At 39.5% G+C, this 24,355-nt stretch overlaps 1 protein-coding gene across 1 annotated transcript in view; it reads right to left on the minus strand.

The window, feature by feature from the left end:
* Positions 1–6,294: 6,294 nt before the first annotated feature.
* The window catches only part of LOC103803049 (FRAS1-related extracellular matrix protein 1-like), a gene marked incomplete at its 5' end in the record, with an annotated part of 29,537 nt that continues 11,476 nt past the window's right edge, over positions 6,295–24,355 (minus strand). The window contains 12 exons of the mRNA XM_009075582.1: positions 6,295–6,494; positions 7,891–7,976; positions 14,458–14,573; positions 15,243–15,368; positions 15,642–15,824; positions 16,096–16,143; positions 16,868–17,106; positions 18,292–18,441; positions 19,334–19,406; positions 20,798–20,927; positions 23,064–23,208; positions 23,669–23,870. Of these exons, the coding sequence (XP_009073830.1) occupies positions 6,295–6,494; positions 7,891–7,976; positions 14,458–14,573; positions 15,243–15,368; positions 15,642–15,824; positions 16,096–16,143; positions 16,868–17,106; positions 18,292–18,441; positions 19,334–19,406; positions 20,798–20,927; positions 23,064–23,208; positions 23,669–23,870 (1,698 nt within the window). The remainder of the gene's footprint in view (positions 6,495–7,890; positions 7,977–14,457; positions 14,574–15,242; positions 15,369–15,641; positions 15,825–16,095; positions 16,144–16,867; positions 17,107–18,291; positions 18,442–19,333; positions 19,407–20,797; positions 20,928–23,063; positions 23,209–23,668; positions 23,871–24,355) is intronic.

Genomic DNA, 24,355 nt, shown 5'->3' on the forward strand with positions numbered 1-24,355 from the left:
TGTAATTGCACTTAGGATGATCTGCTCAACCTCCCAAAGCATCTCCTGAATGGTACTGACACATATGTACTGCTTGTTTGAGAGCATATACAATTCTAGACCCAGCCTGAGGTGCTCCATTGCGTATGTGCTTGATTGCTTCAGGTTGTTAAGCTGCGGAACAGGGGAGAAGGAGTCTGGGCAAAGAGGCATTTCAGTCTTCAGGAAGACACATATTTTGGATTGTTGTGAATTTGAGAGAAAGAGGTGATTCACTTAAGAGTCTGGTGACACCAACAAAATGTTTGCAGCATTATCCAAGGAAGTAGATACAGATAAGATTTCTTTAGTAAAAGTAAAAATTTATTTAGTCTTAACTGAAAATCTAATTTTTATGAATAAAATTATATTCTTTTCCTCACTCTTCTTATGTTCAGTATTTCATATACCAGATTGCTATTCATAGAACCACAGAATAGTTAGGGTGGGAAGGCATCTCTAGAGATCATCTCTTCAATCCCCCTGCAAGGCAGGGTTATCTCGAGCAGGTTACACAGGGATGCATTTGCACATTTTGAATGCCTCCAGAAAGAGATTCCATGACCTCCCTGGGCAGCCTATTCCAGTGTTCTCTCACCCTCAGTGTAAATAAGTTCTTTCTCACGTTGAGGTGTAACTTCTTTTATTTTAGTTTATGGCCATTACTACTTTTCCTGTTGCTGGGTGCCACTGAAAAGAGTCTGGCACCATCCTCTTTAGACTTGCCTTTCAGATATTTGTATGTTTTGATAAGATCCCCTCAAAGTCTTCTCTAGACTGAACAGGTCCAGTTCCCACAGTCTCTCCTCATAAGAGAGATGCTCCAGATCCCTATGATCCTTGTGGTCCTCTACTGGACCCTCTCCAGTAGCTCCGTGTCTTTCCTCTACTGAGGAGCCCAGAACTGGATACAGTACTCCAGATGTGGCCTCACCTGAGCTGAGTAGAGGAGCGGGATCACCTCCCTTGACCTGCTGGCTACACTCCTTTTGATGCACCTCAAGATACCATTGACCTTACTGGCATCAAGGACACACTGCTGGCTCATGGTCAACTTGTCATACACCAAGACTCCCAGGTCTTTCTCCCCTGAACTGCTATCTACTTTGTCAGCCCACGGCCTGTACTGGTACTTGGGATTATTCCCTCCCAGCTGGAGTATAGAGGTGCAGTAACCTACACCTGCCCTTACTGAACTTCATTATGTTTCTCTCTGCCCAACTGTCTATCAAGGCCCTGCTGAATGGCAGCACAGCCTTCAGGTGTACCAGCCACTTCCCCACTTCATATCATCAGCAAACTTGCTCAAGGTGCATTTGATCCTTTTGTCCAGGTCATTTATAAAGAAGCTGATTAAGACTGCACTCAGTATTGATTCCTGGGGAATGCCACTGCCTACAGGCCTCCAACTAGCTTCTGCTCCACTGATCATGACCCTCTGAGCTCTGCCATTCAGCCAGTTCTTGATGCACATCACTGTCCATTCATCTAACTCACATTTCCTGAGCCTACCTATGAGGATGTTATGGGAAACAGTGTCAAAATCCTGAAGTCAATGTAGACAGCATCCACTGCTCTCCCCTTGTCGACTTATTCTGCCTTGCCATCACAGAGGGCTGTCAGATTGGTCAAGCATGATTTTTCCCTTGCAGAATCCATGATGACTACTCCTGATGGCTTTCTTTTCTTGTATATGCTTAATGATGACCTCCAGAATGATCTATCTGTTTCATCACCCTTCCAGGGATGGAGGTGAGGCGGGCTGGCTGGTAGTTTCCTGGGTCCTCCTTGCAGTTTTTGAAGATGAGAGTAACATTGGCTTTCCTCTAGTCATCAGGCACCTTTCCTGTTCTCCATGCTATTTCATAGATGATGGAGAGTGGCCTAGCAACAATCTGCCAGCTCCCTCAGGACCTGTGTGTGCATCCCATCAGGACCTATGGATGGGTAATAAGCCTGCCTAGCTGATCTCTAACCCAAACATCTGTGACCAAGGGGAAGTCTTCCTTTCTCCAGCCTTCCTCTCATATAGTTCTTTCTTCCATTTCAGATTTTCTAGAAGCACCCTGCTCATACTTGCAGGTCTCCTGCTGCCTTTGTTTGATTTCCTGATCACAGGGATATACTGGTCTTGAGGTTAGAGGAAGTGATTCTTGAATACTGACCAGTTCTCTTGGACTGCCTTCTCTTCTAGAGCCCTAGACTATGGGATTCCACTACTTAGGTCCTACTGTTTAGGACTACATATGCCTGAAAACAGTACATTATTTCAATGCTGTAAAAATAAAGAAACAAAGCCTATGGTGTTCTGGCCTTATGAGGGTACTGATGTAGAGGATAGTGTTTAAGCAATGTAACCAAAGTAGCAGAGTTATCCATATTACAGGCAGAATACCTTCTTAAAGGGTAATAAGAGAGGAAAACTGGCATCTGCCTCTCTTCCAGGAAGATGATTGAGGTCACTAAAGGACAAAACTTTCTTTTTTCCACATTCTTCTTTAAACCAAAAATCATATTAATATTTGTTTTTATAGATTGACAGTCTTTCTTGAAGTCATTCTTCTTCTTCTTGTATGTCTGCTTGCAGATCTGTAATTATTTTAGATTTATTTCTCAAAATAAACAGCATTATCTCTTTTAAAAATAGTTAACTCATGGTACAAATATCCTTATTGTGTTAATTCAATGATAGGCCTATGCAGAAGAAGAAAAAGAATTCAGAATCTGCGTAGAATAAACAGCAGGTATATTATGCTTAAATATAAGTACATTTCTGCTATGGTAAACACTACAGTTTTATCACTAGAAAGAAAAACATTTTTGTGAGATTATGAAATGAAGAAATACATATTCACCAAAGTATATTTTGGTTTTGTATTAACACACATAACTGTTAAACGTAACAATATATATAGTGTTTTGAATACAAGAATTACAGTAGCACCAGTCTTGTGATGTAAATAATGTAGAATCACAGTATTCACTGAATTTTATGTATAATTCTCTCAGTTGTTTTTAGGATTTGAGTGAATAAACACTTGAAGGCATTCAATAAGTTTCAGTGTGTACAAAAAAGACCTGGAAAACTTTTCTGATATTTTTCAGATTAAAATCTGTGATGTTTTAGAATATTTTGGTCTGGAAGATGTGCCTTTGTGACCAGTTGCCTATCCCTTTTTTCCATAACAATTATCTTTGGATCAACTAATTCTCTGTCAAATTTGTTTGAAATTGGTCAACATCCTCAAAGATATTTCGCAGGGAGTGAAGGTGATTAAAAGTGACCAGCACACAAAGAGCTCACATTGCACATCCCTCTATAGAACTCTAGTCTAACTGGTGGGTTCTTGTCATAGAACTGTAGCATCTTGGTTCTGTTGCTCTTAAAAGGTATATGGATAGTTTTGGTGAAATAAGTCCTTTGTTTATCCAGAAAGTGGGTATCCATAGGTGAACACCAGAATTCACATGCTCCTTATTCTTACTTTCAGCCTTTTGAAATTCTCCTGATGATGCTGATCCTCTAAATACTGCTTTCTCCCTGAGTTTACTCAGAGTCTAATTCAAAAGTATCAAAGACTGGAAAAATCCCCAAAGCTCCTCAGACTTTTTGGCCCATCCTTTACTAAACTTCTTAGAAGCAATAATTTCCCTATGTCAAATAAAAAAAAATTGTCTGTGCTTTCCCTGAATTGAGTATGTTGTACTCTTTGAACTCCAGCAATCTAATAATAAAAATAAAAAATGTAAAAATCCGTGGAAAAAAATAGTTCTTTTTTAAAGACAGAAAAAATAAAATTTATGAACAAAGGTTTGGACCAGTTGATAGTGTTGAAAAACAATTCAGTAGCTTTTCATGGCAGAAATATACTTGCACTGCAATACAGGAATTTTAGTTTCATTAGTGTATTGGATATAATTAAATCAGTAAACACACACAGTTTGCATAAATGAAATCCTCATGGTCTGCAACCGCTTTAAGGTAGTTCAAATGAAATACAGAAAATGGAAATCTCCTCTCTTCTCACAAGAGCAAACCTGAGGTGGCTGTTGTCTCAGATGGCATGAGTCATTTATTAGTTACTGATGAAGTAACAAGCACCTTTGTCAAAATTCCCTCTCCCCTGATATGATTCATTTATTAAATAATTAAGAGAGGTGTTCAAATAATCTCAACAGGCTTTATCAAGATAGCACCAATAAACTCTACAGCTTTTATTAAAAGAAGGTCCTAAAGAAATAAAGGTTTATGTTGGTGTCTAACCAGGCTCTGTTAGCTGATTTTCCCTGGAATTCCAGAACCCAACACCAAGACATCCCAAGTGTGCTTTTTCAGATGCTAATTTTTCTTCTGTAATGAAACCCATCAAAAATAAAATCAGGTCAAGATAAGTACTCAGGAGTACTTAGTTTGGAGACAATTAGCCCATCTATGTTGATCTAGAAAACTCCTTATACAAAAGAGTTAGCAAAGTGACTAAGTGTCTAAGAAGCTTGTCATAAAGATTACCATGACAAAAAACAAGCCTGTATCTGTTGATACCGACAATAAGGGTGAGAAGGTTCTGTCCACAGTACTTTTTCTCTGCTTTTGTAATGCACTCCTGCTTATTGGCAACAGTCCTTTCAGAAATGTTCTTTCCTATATCCAAAGACTATCCAGCTACTCACATGCATATTGATTTAACTTGTCACAGGGAAAGAAGAAGGATGAATAACCCATGCACGCCAGAGGCAAGGAGGGATATATAACCCCTGAAACAGAGTCCCTCAGCCCACTGAGGAGGGGTGATTCTGCTGCATCTGTCCCTCACAGGACTGAGAAATTGCTGTGAGGAACGCCAGGAGGTTTTGCACCTCTGGTGCAGAATTGATCCAGAGGCTGGCTGAATAGACGAGCTGATGGGGGACAAGGGGGGAACAACTGGTGGCAGCAGGCAGGCAGATGGGAGGGATGAGAGTTCATAGGTACAGGGCAAATTCACCCTTCTCAGTGCTGCACCAACTGTCACACACTGGGCAAAGGGTCAGTTTGAGAGGACCTTTAATTTAATTTATTTTTTAGGAAGCTTATGACTGGTTTTAGGGGGTTTTTTTTGTAATTTTAAGGCTGGCAGTAAGAAGGTCCCAAAGCAAGCTTTTGACAGGCCAAATATAAATTTCCTATAGTGTTACAAAGTGGTTATATCCAACTACATATGTCTAAAATAAGTTCACATTTTATGGCCAGCTGGGATTTTTTTCCTATTAGTTGCTGATTTTTAAGCCTTTCTCAGAACTAAATCTGGATTTTTAATTATTATTTTTAAAAACCTCAAATCCCTAATAAGGACTTAGAATAATGCTTTTCAAAAGCCATAGCTGCTTTAGTACAAAATATGTCTCACAATTACATTGGTTTATACACACATATAAATCCTATTGATATTAATGTATCACTGAATATTCCAAAATAATATTCTAGGATTAAACTTTAATTAAAAAAAAAATCATCATTTGATATAACATTAGAGATGCCCCATTATTTAATCATACTAAAATTATAGCACCATCCTGCAATTCCAAAAAGTAAAGAATGATTTTTGTTAGGAGTGTGAAACCATGTGCAACTCTGTGTAAGCAGATCCATTAGGATCTGAATCTGGCCTTGGGAGGTAGAAAAAGAAATACAAAACTTTGCTTCTGTTGGTACTGTGTGATTAAATCCTGCCTTGGGTACTTTTGTAAGATGCTGCACTAGACATCGACCAAAGAAGCCTCAGTGTACTTACATGAATGATGTCTCTCCCTTTATCACCCAAAAGGACCTGGTTTTAGCCAAAAGTCTGCCCTCATTTTCACCCCCAGCAGTCTTCCTCTTTTTGTAACTGCAGGGTAAAACTGTAGTTTTAAACAGATTAAAGCAATAGCCAATTCACAACCCCTCCTCAAGAGCAAAGCAAAACAACTGATACGCTACTTTCTTTAAACAAACAAAGAAAAGGTACTTCTACACAGAAATGTGATGAAAGCCTTGAGACCCAGCTCTTTGGTGTAAAAATAGGTACGAGTAAGTGACGGATCGGTGTCTTTGGGGAGAGTTCAAAACGTTTACCTGGACTTAATCTTTACAACTGACCTCTATACCTTGGTAAAGACCAGTGCATTTGCACCTCTACAGCATATAAAATAAACCTTGCTGATAATGAGGACAGTTTTGTAACTGCACCCACGTTTGCAGATAACATACTGAAACACCATGGATGTCATCATGCTTTGACAGGCATCCTCCTTTCCTTACAACTTTCTTGAACATATGTAGCTGTTCGGTTTGACCTTCTTGCAGTCAGTTGCTTGCCATTTTCCTCTCTTCTGCACAAATGCACAATTTCTTCCTCTCACTGGAAAGTGATAGGAGTCTCTTCTCCAGTTTATGTAGGTTACAGGTTCTCCTCCAGTCCACTCCCAATGTCCAGGATTGACTTGGTCATTCAAGCCTGTATGAAATTAGTAATACCATATCAGTGATGTTGATTGTCTCTGGAGACTGAGATCAAGAGAAGAGGTTCCATACCTTTGTTTAAAAATGCATAAAATTTACTGATGAGAGAAAAAAGAAATTGGGTAGAACACAAGTAAAATACAATTTAGTATTTAGTAAGGCCACCTGAATCTCAATTGATGCCATCCGAATATGAGAAAAAATGCTTTTCTGCAGTAGTGCCTATCTAAAATGGTTTTTTCTCTTTCCATCTATCACACATCTTACCATCTCACAGGTTTCTCTTTTGATACTTGAGATACCAAGCAGAATATTGTATGCTAGTCTGGGCAGCCTTAGATGCCTTCAGATTTCTTCTGAATATGAAATCATGCAGACTTTTGTAGACCTTGTTTATACTGCTGCAAAGTTAGGTTGTGTTAATTAATATACCCTAAAACACATCTTTTCACTTAGTTTCTGAGTTAGTGGGACCAGTATGGGTGGCATATTTTCAGACACACTTTCAGTCTTCTTGGCTAGGGGAGACCAAGAACAGAAAACTGACATAACATTCTTGCAGCCTTTGTCCTTGTCAGCAGAGTTTATTTCTTTCAGGTTAACAGAATCATGATACCGTTAAACATGATCCCAAACTAACTGTGTTTTTTAAAGTTAATTTAGTATATCCAGTAAACTCATCTCAGAAAATTACTAAGAGCTGATAATTGCAGTTCAGATTTGGAAAAAAGAACCAAAACTGAGGACAGCATAGCAGAAACAAGAAGGGTTAGAAGAAAGTGATAGCACTAGTCAATGAGCTTAGGCAGTGCTTCACAGAAAGGGATAGGAGGTACAAAGAACATCAGTCTGAATTTTTTCCATTTCTCATTAAGTGTAATGTGCATAATAAGAAATAGCTAAATCTACAATGATATGATGAAATTTTTTTTAGCTGATTATCTAATTAATTCACAAGGTTTCTGATGCAAGACGACACCATTATATTACTAGTAACACATAATTATTTAAAGTCAAGTTAAAAGAAAACAGAAAAAAGCAAAATTAGAGATAAATAAAGTAACAGTCAAGTGAAAGGTGAGATAAACAAGTGTAGGAGCTGCACCAGAACTTTATTGCATCAGCTTGTGATATAATGGGAAAGATTTCAAGACAAAAACAGTCCAGCAATATGCAACATGATACAGTCTTCTTTTTCATAAAGACTTATAAAATTAACCAGGTAAATTATGGCTTTCAGTTTCTGTCTTGCTCTGAAATAATAAAAGCAGCAGAAAGTTGAGGACAATGCAACAGCTGAAAACTGGGCTGGAACTGCTCTGGCACTTTCTGCTTTTCAAGCTGCACAGGAATTGTAATCCTCACAGGGGACAAGCAGACAATGTACTTGCCTATCCAAAAGGGCATCCTCCCACTGAAGTCCCACAGCCACTGCATGTGTTGTTCATTAGCCACACTTGCTAGACTCCCCAGGTATCTAGGCTCAAGGAGAGAGGACAGTAATTAGCATTCCACAGAGTGACAGACAGCTCCCATCAACTTATCAACAAGGGGTGCTGATTCTAGTATAAAGCACAGAAATAACATGTCACAGGAAAAACACTACTTACTGGCATGAAAGAATAATTACACAAAGATAAAGTCTTGAAATTGTGGTTTACTTGGAGAGGAACCAAGGTCCCAGTCTGATTTTTCTAAGCGAAAAATTAAGGCAGCTGGGCAACTGGAAGAAAGATACACAGAAAATGTTTGCTTGACACTCACAAACTATGTTTTATACCATTGGCACAACCAATGATACATTATTTTCCTTAAAATAAGAATCTTCCTGCACTAAAATACAAGCCACTGAAAGATTCACCCACTTAGTAGTACAGCAGGCTATATCTTTTTTAAATCATGGCCTGACAAGACTGAAGCTTTGAATAACACATTTAAGTGGCAGTGTGGTTCTGAGATGTAATTGTAGAATCACAGAATCATAGAATATCCTGAGTTAGAAGAGGCTCACAAGCATCATCTAGTCCAACTCCTGGCCCTGCACAGGACAACCCCAAGAATTACATCATGTGCCTGAGAGCATTGTCCAAATGGTCCTTGACCTCTGTCAGGCTTGGTGCCACTTCCCTGGGATGTCTGTACCATTGCCCAAACACCCTCTGGGTGAAGAACCTTTTTCTAATATCTAACCTAAATCTCTCCTGTCCACAGCCATACATGTGTCCTCTAAAACCAAGATTCAAGCTACCACATCATTCCTCCCATTTCCCTCCTTCCCCCTCTCCCCCTCCCTATCATCCCCCACCCCCTTTTCTCCTTTTGCATCTTCATCCTTTTTAATTTTGGTTTTCAGCTGAGGCTTTCTGGCTTTCTATCCTTTTGTGAACCTACACTTAGTAAATGCAGGTATACTGCAGATTTCTCCACAGTTTGATATATGACAAGGCTCTGGGAAGCAGTGTGTTCCTCAGAGCTTTGTCTGCCATGCCTACGCATTTAGTTCATATTGGAGAGCAGTTGTGGTGTGTATTAAATAGACTGTTTCTGAATTAAGCCAATGCATAAGCTCTGCTCTGTGTTTGCATTTAAAGCATGCCAAATCCAAAGGAGGATTTGCAAACCCTAGCTGCTGAGTGGCTTTGCCACTGACAAGTCTTCCAACTAGTACCAAACATGCAAGCACCAGCAGTCTGCTCTTAAGCCATTTAGAGATCAGCTAAATCCTGAAACATTAAGAGACAAATGGCACTCTTCAGATTTGCCAGGAAGTGACAGCTATCAGTGGCTCCACTTTCTTACTTATCCATCTTTCTCTCTGTGTTACCATGTCACCTTTTTATGTGTCATATCCCTCTGATGCTGAACCTCTGATGCTGTCATTTCTGTTGTCTCATTTTTCTGACTGCCAATGAGTCTAACAGTGATACTAATTCCTTCAGCCTCCCAGAACATCCTGAGTGATGCTTGATAGGGCCAAAGCAAACAACACTGCTCATCAAAACATGTTTTAAGGAGAAAAAAATCTTTTCTAGCAGCAGAATAAGTCAATGGCATTATGATGCTTTTGCTAATTTCATTACTTCTGCTGTATAACAGAGGCTAAAGATCAGTATTGCTCCAAATAAGGTAAAGACTCTCTTCTTTAAGAGCTGGGGCAACAACCAGCCCTCAAGAATGGTATGGCAGACTTGAGTCCACTGTGGAGACCTTGAACAGATCTTGGGGTTCAAGTCCACCATCAAGCCTGCTGCCCAGTTAGAGACTTCCACCCTTCTGTGTGCATCTGCCAGGGTCTGAATCTCCAGTGAGCCAGGAACAAAGCTGTTACCCTGAGAACAGCTCTTGGAAAGTTTTGTACTCTGTCTTCTGCATACAAAAAGTCCAGAAAAGCAGGCTCAGTTAATTCAGGATATCCACCCAGGGTAACAACTTCAGTGACAGAATGGCATTCTCCTTCACACTGATGAAACTTGGGGCTGAGAACATGTTTGGGCAGCAGTCTCTAGGGTATCACTACTAGCTGAGCAAAACCAAAAATAGAGCATTTTATCTGGCTTCTGTTTAAGGACACTCAAACCCCAGGAACTAAGTAATTTACTTTATGTAAGCATAGTTTACTCCTGTTGTTTCAATTGTCTTAGAAAATGTGAAAACAAAAAGCATCAATATGTGTCAGTAACTGCTTTATCATTCATGACATGCAGCAGTGTTTGAGCAATAGAAGTTTCAGACTTTTACTTCAATCCAAGTACCAGGGAGAGACTTCAGCACTGCAAAAGGAAACCACTGCAATAATTATAACTATCTAATCTTTTCTCTATAGGAGTGCTTTCTAAATACAGCCTGAGAAACACACATGACTGAAGAGAACAACTGTTTAAATTGTTACACCTAGTTAGGGGGTTTGATGCATTGTAGGTGACAACAGTGCTGAAGGATCATACCACTTCCAATAATATTACTTGCTGTAGCTCTAGGCAGAGTGTCAGACACCGGAAATGACAAGATAATGTTATTTATGGAGTTATGTAAATCTAACACTTCCTAATTTAAGTTACTCAAGATAAGGGGTCATAATGCCTTATTAAAAAAAACCCTAAACAAACAACACAACAAAACCACACAAGTCACTTATTTCTGTGCAAAAAAAAGCCCTTTTGACATTCTTCCTGTGTGATTTGCAACTTCTGCTATCAAGTCAAAAGCATTGTTCATCTTAGCGCAGTTGCCCAAATTAAGGAAATGTTGGGTAGCCATTAATCTCAAGGTGTTATATGGAAAACACTTAACACAGAGACTTTACTGATTTTCCATTAAGTTATCCAATACATGTAGAGGATTTTTGTACCATTTTGGCAAATTTAACCTCAGCAAAAGCACACTTGACTAGGTCTCCACATGACAGGAGGACATTTAATTTGTACTGCTGTAGTAAATCCATGTTGAAGAGGGTGGGGGTTGATTGAGAGGCTCTGCTTATCCCTGTCTTTTGTTTGACCACCTAGGGAGTTGTCCTGGTGCCTTGAAATAGGTGTCCAGTGTTGCTTACAACACCTCATGGTATTCAGAACATTCAGATGAGGGTGGCAGACATGATGTAGAGCTTGCAGGAGCCCTGTGCTTCCAGAGTGGCAGTTGAAAGTCAAACAAGATACACTGGGCCTTTAAAATTACTCTAGGAACCTGAATCCCTATGCTGGAGCCACTTGCAATAATATAGGTTAAACCACTTACAGAACCAGCGCAGTATTAGGAGAGGAGGGCAGCAGGCTCCATCCTGCTTTGCACTAGGCAATGCTGAGCCATCATGAAGAACCTAACCTATTATTTTAGATGTGGTTCTGCCTGTGATCCCCAAGGACTGAGGCCACTTACTGCTATATAACACCAAACACAAAATAACAGACCCTGCTTTACACTGCTAGAAGTAAAGGATCTGAAATCTGACCATATTTGAGCTCTAATTAAATGTTCATCTTCAAGAAGATAAAGGTATCATAGGACTAACAAAGCAAAAGAATGCAACTGTGGGTTCTGTCTATCCAGTGCGATTCCATCCCTTCAGTGGCAGCAGTGAAACCACCTCATATGTGACTGAGCCCTGCTGTACTGACCCTTGGGGAGGACAAATTCCTATGGGATAAACAAGAACTGTGACATAAATCACCAAAATTGCTGCTAAATCAGGCTGCTGTGGGGTCACTCAGCCGTAATATCCCCCAGATGCTTCTCTTCACATTGCCAAGAGCCACTTCATGCATACAAACAAAGCTAGAGAAATTAGTTCTTAAGCCACTTTTCTCTCAAATGTATTGGAGATCTCTGTAATGTCTTGGAGAAAGGTTAGAAATGGTGCAAGATTTTCATAGCAATGAACTGAGATTTCCCCTCCCTCCTGTGTCATGGTGGCATATAGCAACTTTCTTCAAGATATGAGCTGCTGTCCCTGCACACGGAAACTGAAGAAAACAGTATACCACCTGCAACAAATGGATGCAATGGATGTCAAAGCTCTTTACAAACCCAAATAGGTCTGCATAAGTCCATGCACATGTAGTTATGTCCAGACAACAACTGCTTCCACAATAAATTGATAGCATTGCTTTGATGAAATAGAATCATCGAATATCAGGTTGGAGGAACCTCAAGGATCATCTGGTCCAACCTTTCTTGGCACAAGTATGGTCCAGACAAGATGGGCCAACATTCTGTTCAGCTGAACCTTTAAAGTGTCTGATGTTGGGGAATCCACTGCTTACTTGGGGAGACTATTCCAACAGCTGATTGTACTCACTGTGAAAAACAAATTTCTTGTAGGAAACAAGTGACTCATCAGAATCTCCCCAGAAGTAACTTGTACCCAGTGCCTCTCATCTTTTCCATGTGGCTCCTTGTAAAAAGGGAGTCTCCATCTTATTTGCAGCCACCCTTTAAGTACTGGAACACGGTGATAAGGGCTCCCCTAACCTTTCTTTCCTCACATGGCTGACTTTCCAGTCTTTTAATTGTGGCCCTTCTCTGGACCCTCTCCAACCTGTCCATGTCTTGATCCCAAGTCCATCATCTCAGGTTGACAGTGTTTTCTCTGAGAGGCTAGGAAGTTTGTTACTTGGAGACTGTTAGTAAATCAACTTTAACAATGCTTGTGCTCTTTCTCTGCTGTATCTAGTAGAAAAAGTCTAGCAAGACAAATTATCAGAAGTTTAAAATAATGCCATTTTTAATAATAAAAAAATATTTTCAGCGAGGCCGACAGATTTACTGAAAGTCAATTCTAATATTTTCATTTAATTTCTAATGTTTGTTTGTTCTATTAAAAATTGAGGATTGACTTCCATGCTGGTTTTATTTCCTTGTTGGAAATATCAGCTACTTAAATGCTAACAGAATAAGTATTAATAGCAGAAACACCACAGTGAGTGGTGGTGGTGATTGCCAGTGAGAACAGGGGGAAAAAAAATCTCAAAATAAAATTTATTTAGTTATCTTCTTGTACCACTTTAAAGTATGTTCCTGGGGTTATACTTCTGTAAATCAGTTCCAGATGGAGGCCAGGAGTACTCTATTTACCAGGATAAAGCTTCCTCAATCTATGCAAGTACGACATTAATTGAATCATCACTGCTCTAGGACTCATTTGCTTGTGGATTCAGTGATATCCCTTGACTTTTTGTGTAGGTGTTTAACACTGTTATTTATTAACTATGCTATAGCCTACAACAAAAAGTTACCACCTACAAAAAATACTGGTCACCAGGAGCACATTCTTTCAGGAGATGTGAAACATCTCCCAGTAGAGTGACATATGTTCCCAAGGGATCAATTGAATGTTGAAGACTTCAGGAAAAATAAAAAAATTACCATTTACAGCTTGCTTTGGATAAGTAACAAAATAAAAGCAGGTAATTGAATTTCAGGAGCTGAAACTTTAAGTAAACCAAGTAATAGTGTGAAATTTGGGTGAGTGCACAAAGGCAGCATTTACATTTACATTTTAGTGGAGAATATCTTCCATCAGCTGGGAATTATTAGAAACAAGACTTTTCTTTTGCTTGCTACCAAGCCAACAAAATCTGGCATAACTAAGTGGAATGAATCACAGTTTGTTATGCATGCTTGGCAACAATTCCTGTTTCCTGCATGTCCTTCAACTACTTATGGAATGTATTCTGTTACATTCATTTCCAACTCCCTGTTTCAATTTTCCTTTCATGGAGTAATGGAGAAGCCTGTTAAAGGCCCTCCTATTGTTCAGATTGGTCTTCAGCCTGGTGCTCACAGTTCAACACAAGGTACAGTGCATGATCCTAGGGCAAGCTTCATGTTACCATGGTCAGCATTTCTTCCAGTCCTAAGCTAATGCTCATAAAGCCAAAATCACAAAGCAAGTGTCCAAAGATCAAGACTGGCAGGTTTTTTATTTGTCTCCTACTTTGAGACAACTATTATTACTATTGTTATTAAGCTTTTATCTATCCTTAAAATGTCAGAACTGTACTGTTAAACTGAATGTCAAAGTTTTCAAGTAGTTACAGAATCTGCAGAGCTGCAAGTTCAGATGAATATGGTGAGGCGCACAGGATCTGACAACGTTTTACTGTTGCTATATCTAGTGAAAGTAGAGCCAAGGAAGTGGTGATTTAGGGAGGATGAAAGCCTGAGTCTGCTGTATTTCTCTTCTCCCAGACTAACTCTCACTTTAGGAAAGTATCCTCACTGCAGGTGAAGAGCTTTGGGAATTCATACTGTGAATAAGGTAGCATCACCATCTGAAACATGAGACTAATAATATTTCTATTCTCTGCTGGGTCTGAATCCCAGGACTTGTTCTATTTTTGGGGGGAACTGTGAAGAACAGCCAAGATGAGACTTATCCAAATAAACTTAGCCTCAAGAGCAGCATTCAGTGCAGGGCAACAGCAGTGCACAGCAAACACGTTTGCATGGATGTCCCTTACTGTTCTCTGCAAGCCTGAGCAGCAGTGTTCCAGGTGACCTTGTGATTCACTACCAGCAAGTAGCAGCTGCCCTCATGATAACTCCATCCGGAGGGGCATTTCTTCATGCTTACCTCCTAAAATGAAAGAGGAAAAGGCAAAACAGACTTGTGTTCACGGTGATCTAGGTCTATGCACTAATCCTCAGAATTAAATTGAGCATGAACTTCAGTATGTCTCAATAAAGCTACAGCATTGCTTAAAAGATTTAAGTAAATAAATGTCTGCCAGGGAAGCCTACAATTTATAATGAGTAGCTTTAATGGTGACAGCAGGTTTCAGTTCCAAAAATCCTCTTAAGAGACCGTATTCATTTGGACACCATTTTCTGTCTCCTGCAGCCTGTGCGGGGAACGCAGTGCACAAAATTCAGCATGATGTTTTACATGGTGGAGGGAATGTATGTTTACAAAATATGTAAGTAAGGTAATTTTTTGCTAACTTCCACTCATTCTCTCACAGACTTCATTCACCAACAGTCTTATGTCCACATCCTCACAAGCACCAAGACACTAGAGCATGTCAGGAGCACCTGTGGGTGACAGAGAGGAAAGGCAACCTTAACAGTTAAGTCCTCATATTTCTGGGAAACTTTTATATCTGGTGAATGCAAACTTAACTCTGAACAACACTTTCACTCCCTGTATAAGTAAATAGCTGCTACAGGAAATTGCTTGGCTTGAGAGTATCACTTATTGTAGACTCCATGCTCTAACTTAGATCCTTACTGTTGGCTATATTTTTACCTTGCTTTGGGAATTCCAGAATTTCCATGTTATCCCATCACACTGAAACAACTTTTGAGTGCTTTCTTCATAATGCAAGAGACCCTTCAAATCTGGTGTACAGGCCTTTGGAAAAGGGTAATAGTCCTGGAAGGAGAAAATGTCATTTGAACATTTGAAGAAAAATTATTACACAAAAGAAACAAACAACAAGAAACAGATTAATTACGTCTTATAATAAAACTTTATGCCATGAAAACTCTTCCAGGCCTGAATTGTTACATTATCTGTGTATTGGTTAAACGCAGCTTTGGAGTGGGGAGGGTTAGGCTGCAGATCTCAGAGGTGTTAAATCATTTTGGAAAAGAGCATGACCGAAAACAGATGGCAAAAATGCTTATGGAACAGAAGGTTTCATACCTTATGTTTTGATCTTGGTTCAGATGACAGTTCTGCCTTATCAGCTTGTGGAATTTCTGTCTTTCTAGAGGAGATGACATTTACCTGTGGCTGTGCTTGGCTAATTACGGACACTTGAGCCTTCTTGTTAGTTTTAGCTGATGAAGTGTCATCCTCTATTTTGAGTGATACCATCCCATGATACTTCATTTTACAGTATCACACATGCAAGAAGAACAGGAGAGGGAACAGAGAGGGTTAGTACATACAAGCAACTCTTAAATAAACTAACTAAATAAAAATTAATTATAATACAAATTGTTGTAAATTAAGGGAAAGGGACACCAATAAAAAGAAATATACATAGGAAAATAAAGTGTTGGTCATAACAAATTATTAAGAGTGATAAAGATGGAAAGAACATAATTAGAAAGAAATCATAGAAACAGCTGAGAAATACTCATAATGCTCTTACTTTGAAAATTACATCTGTTCCATTTCTAAATACAGATGAAGGATGAACCTGAAAAAGGTAGAGCAGCAGAATGAGATGGGGATATTCATGTATTATAGAAACAAAAAATACTTTATGCAAGATTTACTACAAGACCTAGGTTGTAAATCTTGCAGAGCATGTCTTGATTGTAGTTCTTTCTCTTTTGGAATATAAACAGACCACCGCTGAAAACAGCCATTAAAAACATAAATTACAAGTGTCTTTGTAAACAGATTCCATTAACTTTTTGGGTCAAAATAGCAGAAAGTTACTAAACCACCTAGCTATACCAATATAACTTAAGCAGGAAAATCAATGGGCAAGGTTTAAAATAATTGTTCCCTGTTTAAGCTAACAGTGTTTTCAGCTTTAGAACTTCAGTATCAGATGCACAGCTTCTATACATTTGCCTGGCTCCACTTACTTCTTTTTTCTAACTGACCCATAATTTATACAAGATTAGAAGCTCAATAATTGCTGAATTGGCTTGATGCGTGTTTCCTTCCCCAACTCTGTTTTTCTTCCTCTCTTGTATACATGGATCCTCCAAATGAGGATGTTGGCTTTTTTTCCCTCAGTGTATTTTTAAATGGCTCTCGTGTCTGACTGAGAGCAAACTCAGGTAGTTTATGGTTATTGTATGGTCAGGTAGGATGACAAATATGTTGCAAAAATATGAGAGCTAAATGAAAATATCACATCACAGCAAATTCACAAATTAGCCCATCACTGCAATACAGAAGTGTCTTACTGTTCTGCCATTTCCAGTCACTCTCAGCCTGATCCTTGACCGATTCATCAAGCTGTGCTCCTGCCGCAGGTCCCCTCCATGCTCTCTCATCCCTTTGGAAGGAGGCAGTGGGATCCCTTCCAAGGAAGCATTGCCAGGCCTGGAAGGTGATGATGAGCCTGAGGAAACTGGAAACAGTGTGCCTCTCCCCCAGAAGTCATGCTTGCTTTGGCCAGAAAAATGGGAATAGCTGCACTGACCTGAAAGCATAAAAAATGGCAGATGGTCAGTCCTAACTGCATGAGCAGATAACTGGTCACATTGACATGGGCACATAAACAGCTTGTCATTAAAAGTTGGATGATTCTTTCACTTGATGTGATTGATTTATTGTCTGTTCAGTCATCCCTGTTTGTGGGGTTAGCTATGTCTAAGCAACCACTACCTATATATTTTATAGGCAACGTGTCTGTCTACCAACAGGTCAGAATTTCAACCAAGCATCTGCTAAAAATACCTGTTTTCATGCCTAGATTGAGGTTTGCAATGCTGTTTTTTGGTCATGGGTAGACAGGTATCTTTAACTACTATTGGTGATACTTCCATCAGGCCCAGACAATTTTCTCAAGGACACTATTCTTCCTACAAACTCAATTTAATTATCTCCTGATTTACATTATGCATGTCAAAGAGAAAAAAAATCTGAAATTTTAAAATAATTTTTATAGTATAAAGCCTAATTCATTGCAATGTGTGTATTTAAAATATTGTTTCATTAAATACCAGAAGGAAAAACACTCTCCAGCTTTCAGAGGACTCAGCTGCTTTGATAGCTATTTTTGTTTTTCTACAGTTTTTCTGGTTTTCTCTTTCTACAACTGCTACTTTTTGTTGCGATTTTAGGCACACCACATTCGATCACTGAAAAACACTATAATAATGGAGGCATAAAAACCTAAACTCTGTAACAATTATTACTGTATGATATAAAGTTGTGGACTGTGTTTGTTAAGTTTTATAAAATACATTGCTGGATTCATTTGTTAGGTTTGTTTTTTGAGAGGAAAATAGATCTTTTTCAGAGGTGTATAACAACTGCTAAACAATAACTGGAAAAAACACCTCACATTCTAATGAACCTAAAAACACTTTTTCTCACTTTAATAAATGAGAACTGAACTCGTGTTGTTATGAAAAGTGGTTTCTTTCCTGGAACCTTTCTCATTTTGTACTCAATGCTTTCTCCATGCTGTGTTTCCTAAGAGAATGAATATGATTGTGTGAGAAAATAAAGGGTCTGCAACTGCTGAGCCTGTTTTCTCTAGAAAAGAAAATAAGCGGTTTGATCTAAAGGTGAGTGTTGGGAACAACTCATGGTTGAAAATTGGTAGCTATTTAGATAAGATTGTCCCACCTTCTTAATGATGAAGATCAAAAGAGAATACCTCCTTTTGAGTCCAAAATTTTCACTATAGCTTTTGTCCGTGTGCCAAGAACGGCATTCACAGGGGAGCTCAGAACTACTTCAAAGATTTCATCATCTTCCTCTAATCCATCATAGGTAATTGCTATATTCCACATCTTGGTTGACATTCCTAACAGAAATAAACATTTTAATTACTCTTTAAGTGCTATTTCAATCAATCAGGATGTCAAAGAAATATATTCATTAACATGTCTGCAGCTAGAATGGAGTATCTGGTGTATGCTATTGTGCTCCTACCAACCGGTGGAACTCCTGCTGTTCTCCCAAATAACATTAAGTTTGAATTTGTTCCTGGGCAATGATGATTCAGTTCAAGCATATACACTACAAAAGAAAGCTGCTGTAAATGTGCAAAATGGCACTACAATACATAGATTTAGGACTTTCGTTGCAATTTTCAAGAGAAAATGTATTATAGGGCTTTTATCTGAAAAGCTTAATTTTAGAGGTGTAACAGTTACTTTAAATACCTGCAAATGGATCAAAGACTGTGTTAAAGTGCATCCTTCTAGGCACATTTTATACTTGTTCACAAGATTTTTACTTGGTTTCTTGTCTTTACCAGGTAACTTCAGGTTTGCATTATGTGTATGAGAAGAGGTGTTGGATACCTTGAATAACTTAAGTTGTACTCAGCTTTGTCTAAATTTCACCTGTGTCCTGGGCTTTGCCTATTATGCCTGAAGTCTATAAAGCTTCTCACAGAGCAGCTCAGGGTGAATTCTCCCCAGCATAGCTGTAAGAAGATCAGGAGACATCATTTCAGCACTCTTGATATTTTAACTGTTGTAAAGGGACCATACACCATCTCACCCTAAGTAGTAATGACGCTAATTTAAAAGGAAGGCCACTGCATTCCCAGAAAATGAGCCCAACCATCTTTAATATTATTCAGCTTCTCTAGCTACAGATATGTAACAGATTTGACCCTCCAAAACAAGAGTTTACACTTTCAAAATCAGTGAATTAATTTGAAAGCTTTTCAGTACACTAGTTCATACCTGGATCAAACTGAACAAGCTTGGAGGGAGTCACTGTAAAGTCCTTTCCCAGCTGAGCTGATACTTCATTGATCTAAGAAGAAATCAAACAGTAAGTGCCACGATCTGACCCATTTCCCCAAACCACTGCATTCTGCTGTGAGCTGAAGCTACTGTGTGCCTCTTCATGCAGTCTCAAAAAGACAGGCCAATGTATACATGTGCTCAGGCTGGAAAAAAGATAAAGACCTAAGAAATAAACCTTGTGATGTCCTTGTTCATGGTTTAAATAACACATAATCAAAAAAACCCCATGCTCTTCTTATAATTTTGCTTCATCTCCTTTCAGATTTCTACTTGACAGCGACGGGTAACACTGCTGTTCACCACGGCTGGGTATCCTGACATTCCTGGCTCCTGGACAGGCACATCCTGCCATCCCAGAAGAGCTGCAACAACCTGGCTACATTTACCTCTTTAGCCCTTTGTGAGGTCTTGGAAGAAGTGTTTGCATGCGGAGCTGTCCGCCAGCCCTAAAGACTCATTGGGAGAGACACGAACTCTACATATGTAAATATAGGGACTCCAGGAACTCCCTGAATTTTCACAGGACACTACCAGAGGACACCAGTTTCCACCTCCATTCTTGATGCTGGGATCAATTTCACTTGTCCTTTTAGCAAGGTAACAACCAGAGTAGTACCACTGGAGTCTGTGAAGGATAGACAGGATGACTCCAATGGAGTCAATAGCAAAATTCCCACTGACTTCAGTAGAAGAATAACCAAAATTTTGTTTCCAAGTAGGGCTATAATCCTGAGAAACTCTGAGGGGGGAAAATAGCATTTCTCCAGCAAGAGGAGCTGGTAAAATCCTGGAATTCCCATTTTATGAGGAAAGATAAAATTTGTGAAGGCAAATTGGACAAAATCTGTCTTACAGAATTATAACCTGCAGCTTTCAATCTATTTTTTTTTAACAAGAAAAGACACTGTTGCTGAAGATGTAGGGGGTTCCTTGAGCTTTTCTTAGGCTGAGGGTAGCAGGGAGAGAAATGGGGGAAGCTGCCATGGCTGTGTAGTTGAAGCCCCTATAGCTTCTGGACTCCTCCAGCCTGAGCAGGGAAAAGCGAAGTCCAAAGGGTCCAGATTGCCCAAAGCCTGGATTTTAAAGTGAGAGATCCTGGAAACCAAGCTTCTGTGCACAGTGCCTGAGGAAACTACCTGTTCTGTTTTTTCATCAACACTAAAATACTGCTCCAAAACATTCTCAGTTTGGTTGATCAGCATTTCCACTGAAAAGTCAGGAAGTTTTGTCCATAGTGTTTCAGCTATCTGTAGTAGCAAGGACAAAGTCCTGGCAAGTCTGGATTAAATCACATGAACTCTTTGCTAATTACTGAACTATCTTTTAAGTCTAAGAAGGAAATTAACAGGTTCCACTACTTATTAAGTTTCCACTTAGGAGCTTGGCTTTTGGCTTTACCTTTGCAGTTATAAAAGCAGGCTCTGCTGAGTGTCCTGCCCTCGTGATTTTCAGGGACACCATTCCCACACTCTCACACACTTCATATGCAGTCTGTTGCATTTCAATCCGAGACCACCGCAGCTCCAGCCTGTGGGAGGGTAAGGAATGCAAGCGTGAAGGAAAGCCACTTTCCTGGCCACTCCCAGCCCCCTTGCTGCTTTCAGGCTGACCAAGGGGCCATTTCTCTCTGCACTGGTGATTTAGCAAATACACATTCTGAGTCTCTGTCTCCAAATCAACATATTTGTGTGATTTAGCTGATTAGGAGGAGCTGTTAGTAAATATTCCTGACCAGCCCTGATCTACCCTATACTATGTCAGAACCTTGTTTCACAACCAGAGGGGCTGTGCAGCGTCTTTGAGAAGAGCAGTTTGTCCATAACACCAAATAGGCAAATATCACTGTTTGGTCCTGGTTCTCTCTAACTTTGTAGTTTTATTATAGTCCAGTATTTTCTGTGTAATACCCTCCTTTCTGTCCACCTTCCCTCATCTATCCTCTAACTCTCCTCCTGTAGCATACAGAGCACACTCTAGGACTTCACTGCCTCCGTGTGAGGACCCTCCCTGCTTCCCTTATTTTGGTGCACTTCACTCTTCAGCCCTAAAAGTGACTGAGTCCAGGTGTCTCATGCACTGAATTTTAGGATTCTTGATAGGGGTTGTGACTGAACCTTGCAAGATCACATGCTGCACAGGGTAGTCAGTAAAGATCTCACCCCTTTGACAGCTGTGCTAAAAATTAGTGAGTGTCAGAAAGGAATGAAAGACAGTGCAAAGAAGGAAAATGTGCTGAGCTACTTACATGACAATTTGAACTTTTCTATAATAAAATTCTAGACCTTTCAGGACTGACTAGCTCTAACACCAGTGAAAATTTCCTCTTGTCCCCCTTTATCCTCTGATGCTAAGCTTCTGAGCAACCCATTTAGAAGCTGATTAGCTTTGGTTTTGCTAAAGACATAAATGCTGGGACATCAACAACAAATCAAACTTATATTTTGAACCAGTAATCATTAGATGATAAATTGCTTAAATAAAAAAAACCAAAACAACAATCTTACAGGATTTTAAATCTAATATTAAAATATTATTTTTTCACTAACAGTCAAATTCCCCCTTGTTCTGCTGATGGATAACTTCTGCTTTACTGAAACACCTATTTTCCATTAAAAAAGTACTTTTTATTTGCTGTCTTCCTAAGGCTGTGCTATGCATTGCTATTTATGTAGAAGAAGTGATACTTTCCCATGAGAAGTGGCAGCATTATAATGGTGGGTTTAATATTAGTTAATCTGTGAGCCAGTGCAGAGCAGCTGGGCTGAGCTCAGGCTGTTTGTGTTCAGATGTGTTTGTGTATGGGGACATCTTTTGACACAGCACATAACTGCTGAGACACTTCCTCCAGCTCTGCTCAATCCCTGTTCTCTCTCCAGCATGCAGGGAAGTGCTCTGCCCTTGGAGCCAGCTCTCTGCTCCTTTTCCTTTGCCATGAGTCCTGGTTTGTGAGTTGTCAGTTTAGCCCAGGAAAATAGCATTGGTAATTTTTTCTCAGTTACTTCTGATTACATAAGTTGGTTGTACATTTAGCCCTATTTTCAGAAATAAAGGCAAATGTTGCCTCTGCTGGAGAGCTGCTCCCATTTTTGGCATAGTTCAAAAGATATTCTAATTTTTATACACGAGACTTATCATGAGTCACATAGAAATTTTGATAAAATGCCTAATATATGCAGTAAATGAAAAAGAAGATGCTATGTGCTCCCCACCTTTCAGTGCTCTTTTGCAGAAGTGTGACTGTCATAGCTTTATTACTTGAGAGCATCCCCTTCATTGTAATCTCAAGATCATGAAAAATGAAGAGCCATCAGCACCGGGCAAGAGCGACTTGCAGCTGCAGGACCATGTTCATGTAGCAGTAGTCCTATCCCTCAGCACCCAGCATATTCCAATGCCCAACTGCCACTTAGGTTAAACTCCGTTATGTTTTCCTGTGAGACCCCAGAGGCCCTTGAGAACTGTGCCCCTGTCTAACCTGGAGCTAACCCATTGTGTTTTGCTTTCTTGAGGGTAAGAAACCTCCTGTACTCTAACAAAAGCAATGACAGTTTGAGTTGTATCTATCTTCATGTCTGCATGGTTTCAAACCCAGCACTGATTCATTTGCACCCGAGGACAGTGCACAGAGTGCACCACAGCACATATCACTGAGCGTCACAGTTACCTTTGGGGTAGTGCAGAGTTTCCACTGGCATCTGTGACTTGAAACTCCAAGTGGTCTGAATTCATGTCCTGCGTCAGATTGATGACATAAAGTATGATTTTGCTGTTTAAATCCTTTTGGCTAAACCATTCCCGAATGACTCCACCTGGGAAAAAAAAGAATATTCAGGTGACCCGAAGGCCTGTTAATAAGAACCACATAACTCATATAGACTCTTTTCAGCTTTTCTTTTTATTGAAAATCTGAACTTAACAGAAGCATGGGTTTATAGCTAAACAGCAACATGGTAGTTCATTGTAAGTGCCAGCCAATTTCTTCATGTGACATGTTTATCAAAAGGCCAACTTCAATATGAATCTTTCTTTTTCTCAATACAAACGAAAAATACTTTCAACAGCAAAGACAAACAATCATCTCAAACTCTTTCATGATCAGTTATGGACATGAGACTCAGGTTTCACTCTAAAAGCTTTCTTACTACATTTGAACTTTGCCCAAAGTTTGCTAAGAAATATTGATTCCCTCCATCAAGCAAACATTAACAGGGTAGGCTTTGAAATCTGGTCTGGTATGTCCCAAAAAACAGACATTATAGAAGAAATCACCTGTTGTTATATTTTGCAGGTAGCCATAATGAGGACCTTGTAATATCTTAAAAATTATTTTGTCATCTTCTGTATTGGGGTCAGATGCCTTCAGGGACCTGGCAGTAAGATAGATCCCATAATTGCCATTCTTGAGCAGTTCCACATCAGAAAAGCAATGAAGATGAACAATTTTTGGTGCCATTTTGTCCAAATGATCCACCTAAATCAAAGTTAGACATTCATTTTACAGCATCAGGATATTTTCTGCCCTACCTTTGCTAAAAAGCACAATAGACTTGTCAGGGTGGCAGTAGCCACTTTGACTCACAGTCTGCTGCAGATGTCTGATTTCCGCGCAAGTTCTGTTTCACATGAGAAGTTTCTAGGCCCAGATTGCCCATCACTTACTGCATGAGGCAGGGTACAGTGCACACTGGGGAGGGCAAGAAATTCTCTGTCCCCCTGCCCTGATGTCTCACACTTCCCACAGTCCTTATTTTTGATGTAATTTTCTTCATAGCAAAAGATAACTCCAGCAAAGGTTTTCACCTCTGTTTCACAGTAACAGGCATGGAAACCTAAGGATTATGATAATCATAGTAATAGATATGGCATATATATCTCCTCAAAGCTGGGCCACCTTTCACAACTTCTGATGAATCTTCTAGCACTCTGAAATGGTTGTTGCTGCTCCCATATCCCATC

Source organism: Acanthisitta chloris, unplaced genomic scaffold, assembly GCF_000695815.1.
Source record: "Acanthisitta chloris isolate BGI_N310 unplaced genomic scaffold, ASM69581v1 scaffold1495, whole genome shotgun sequence".
In the NCBI taxonomy this organism is placed as follows: Eukaryota; Metazoa; Chordata; class Aves; order Passeriformes; family Acanthisittidae; genus Acanthisitta; species Acanthisitta chloris.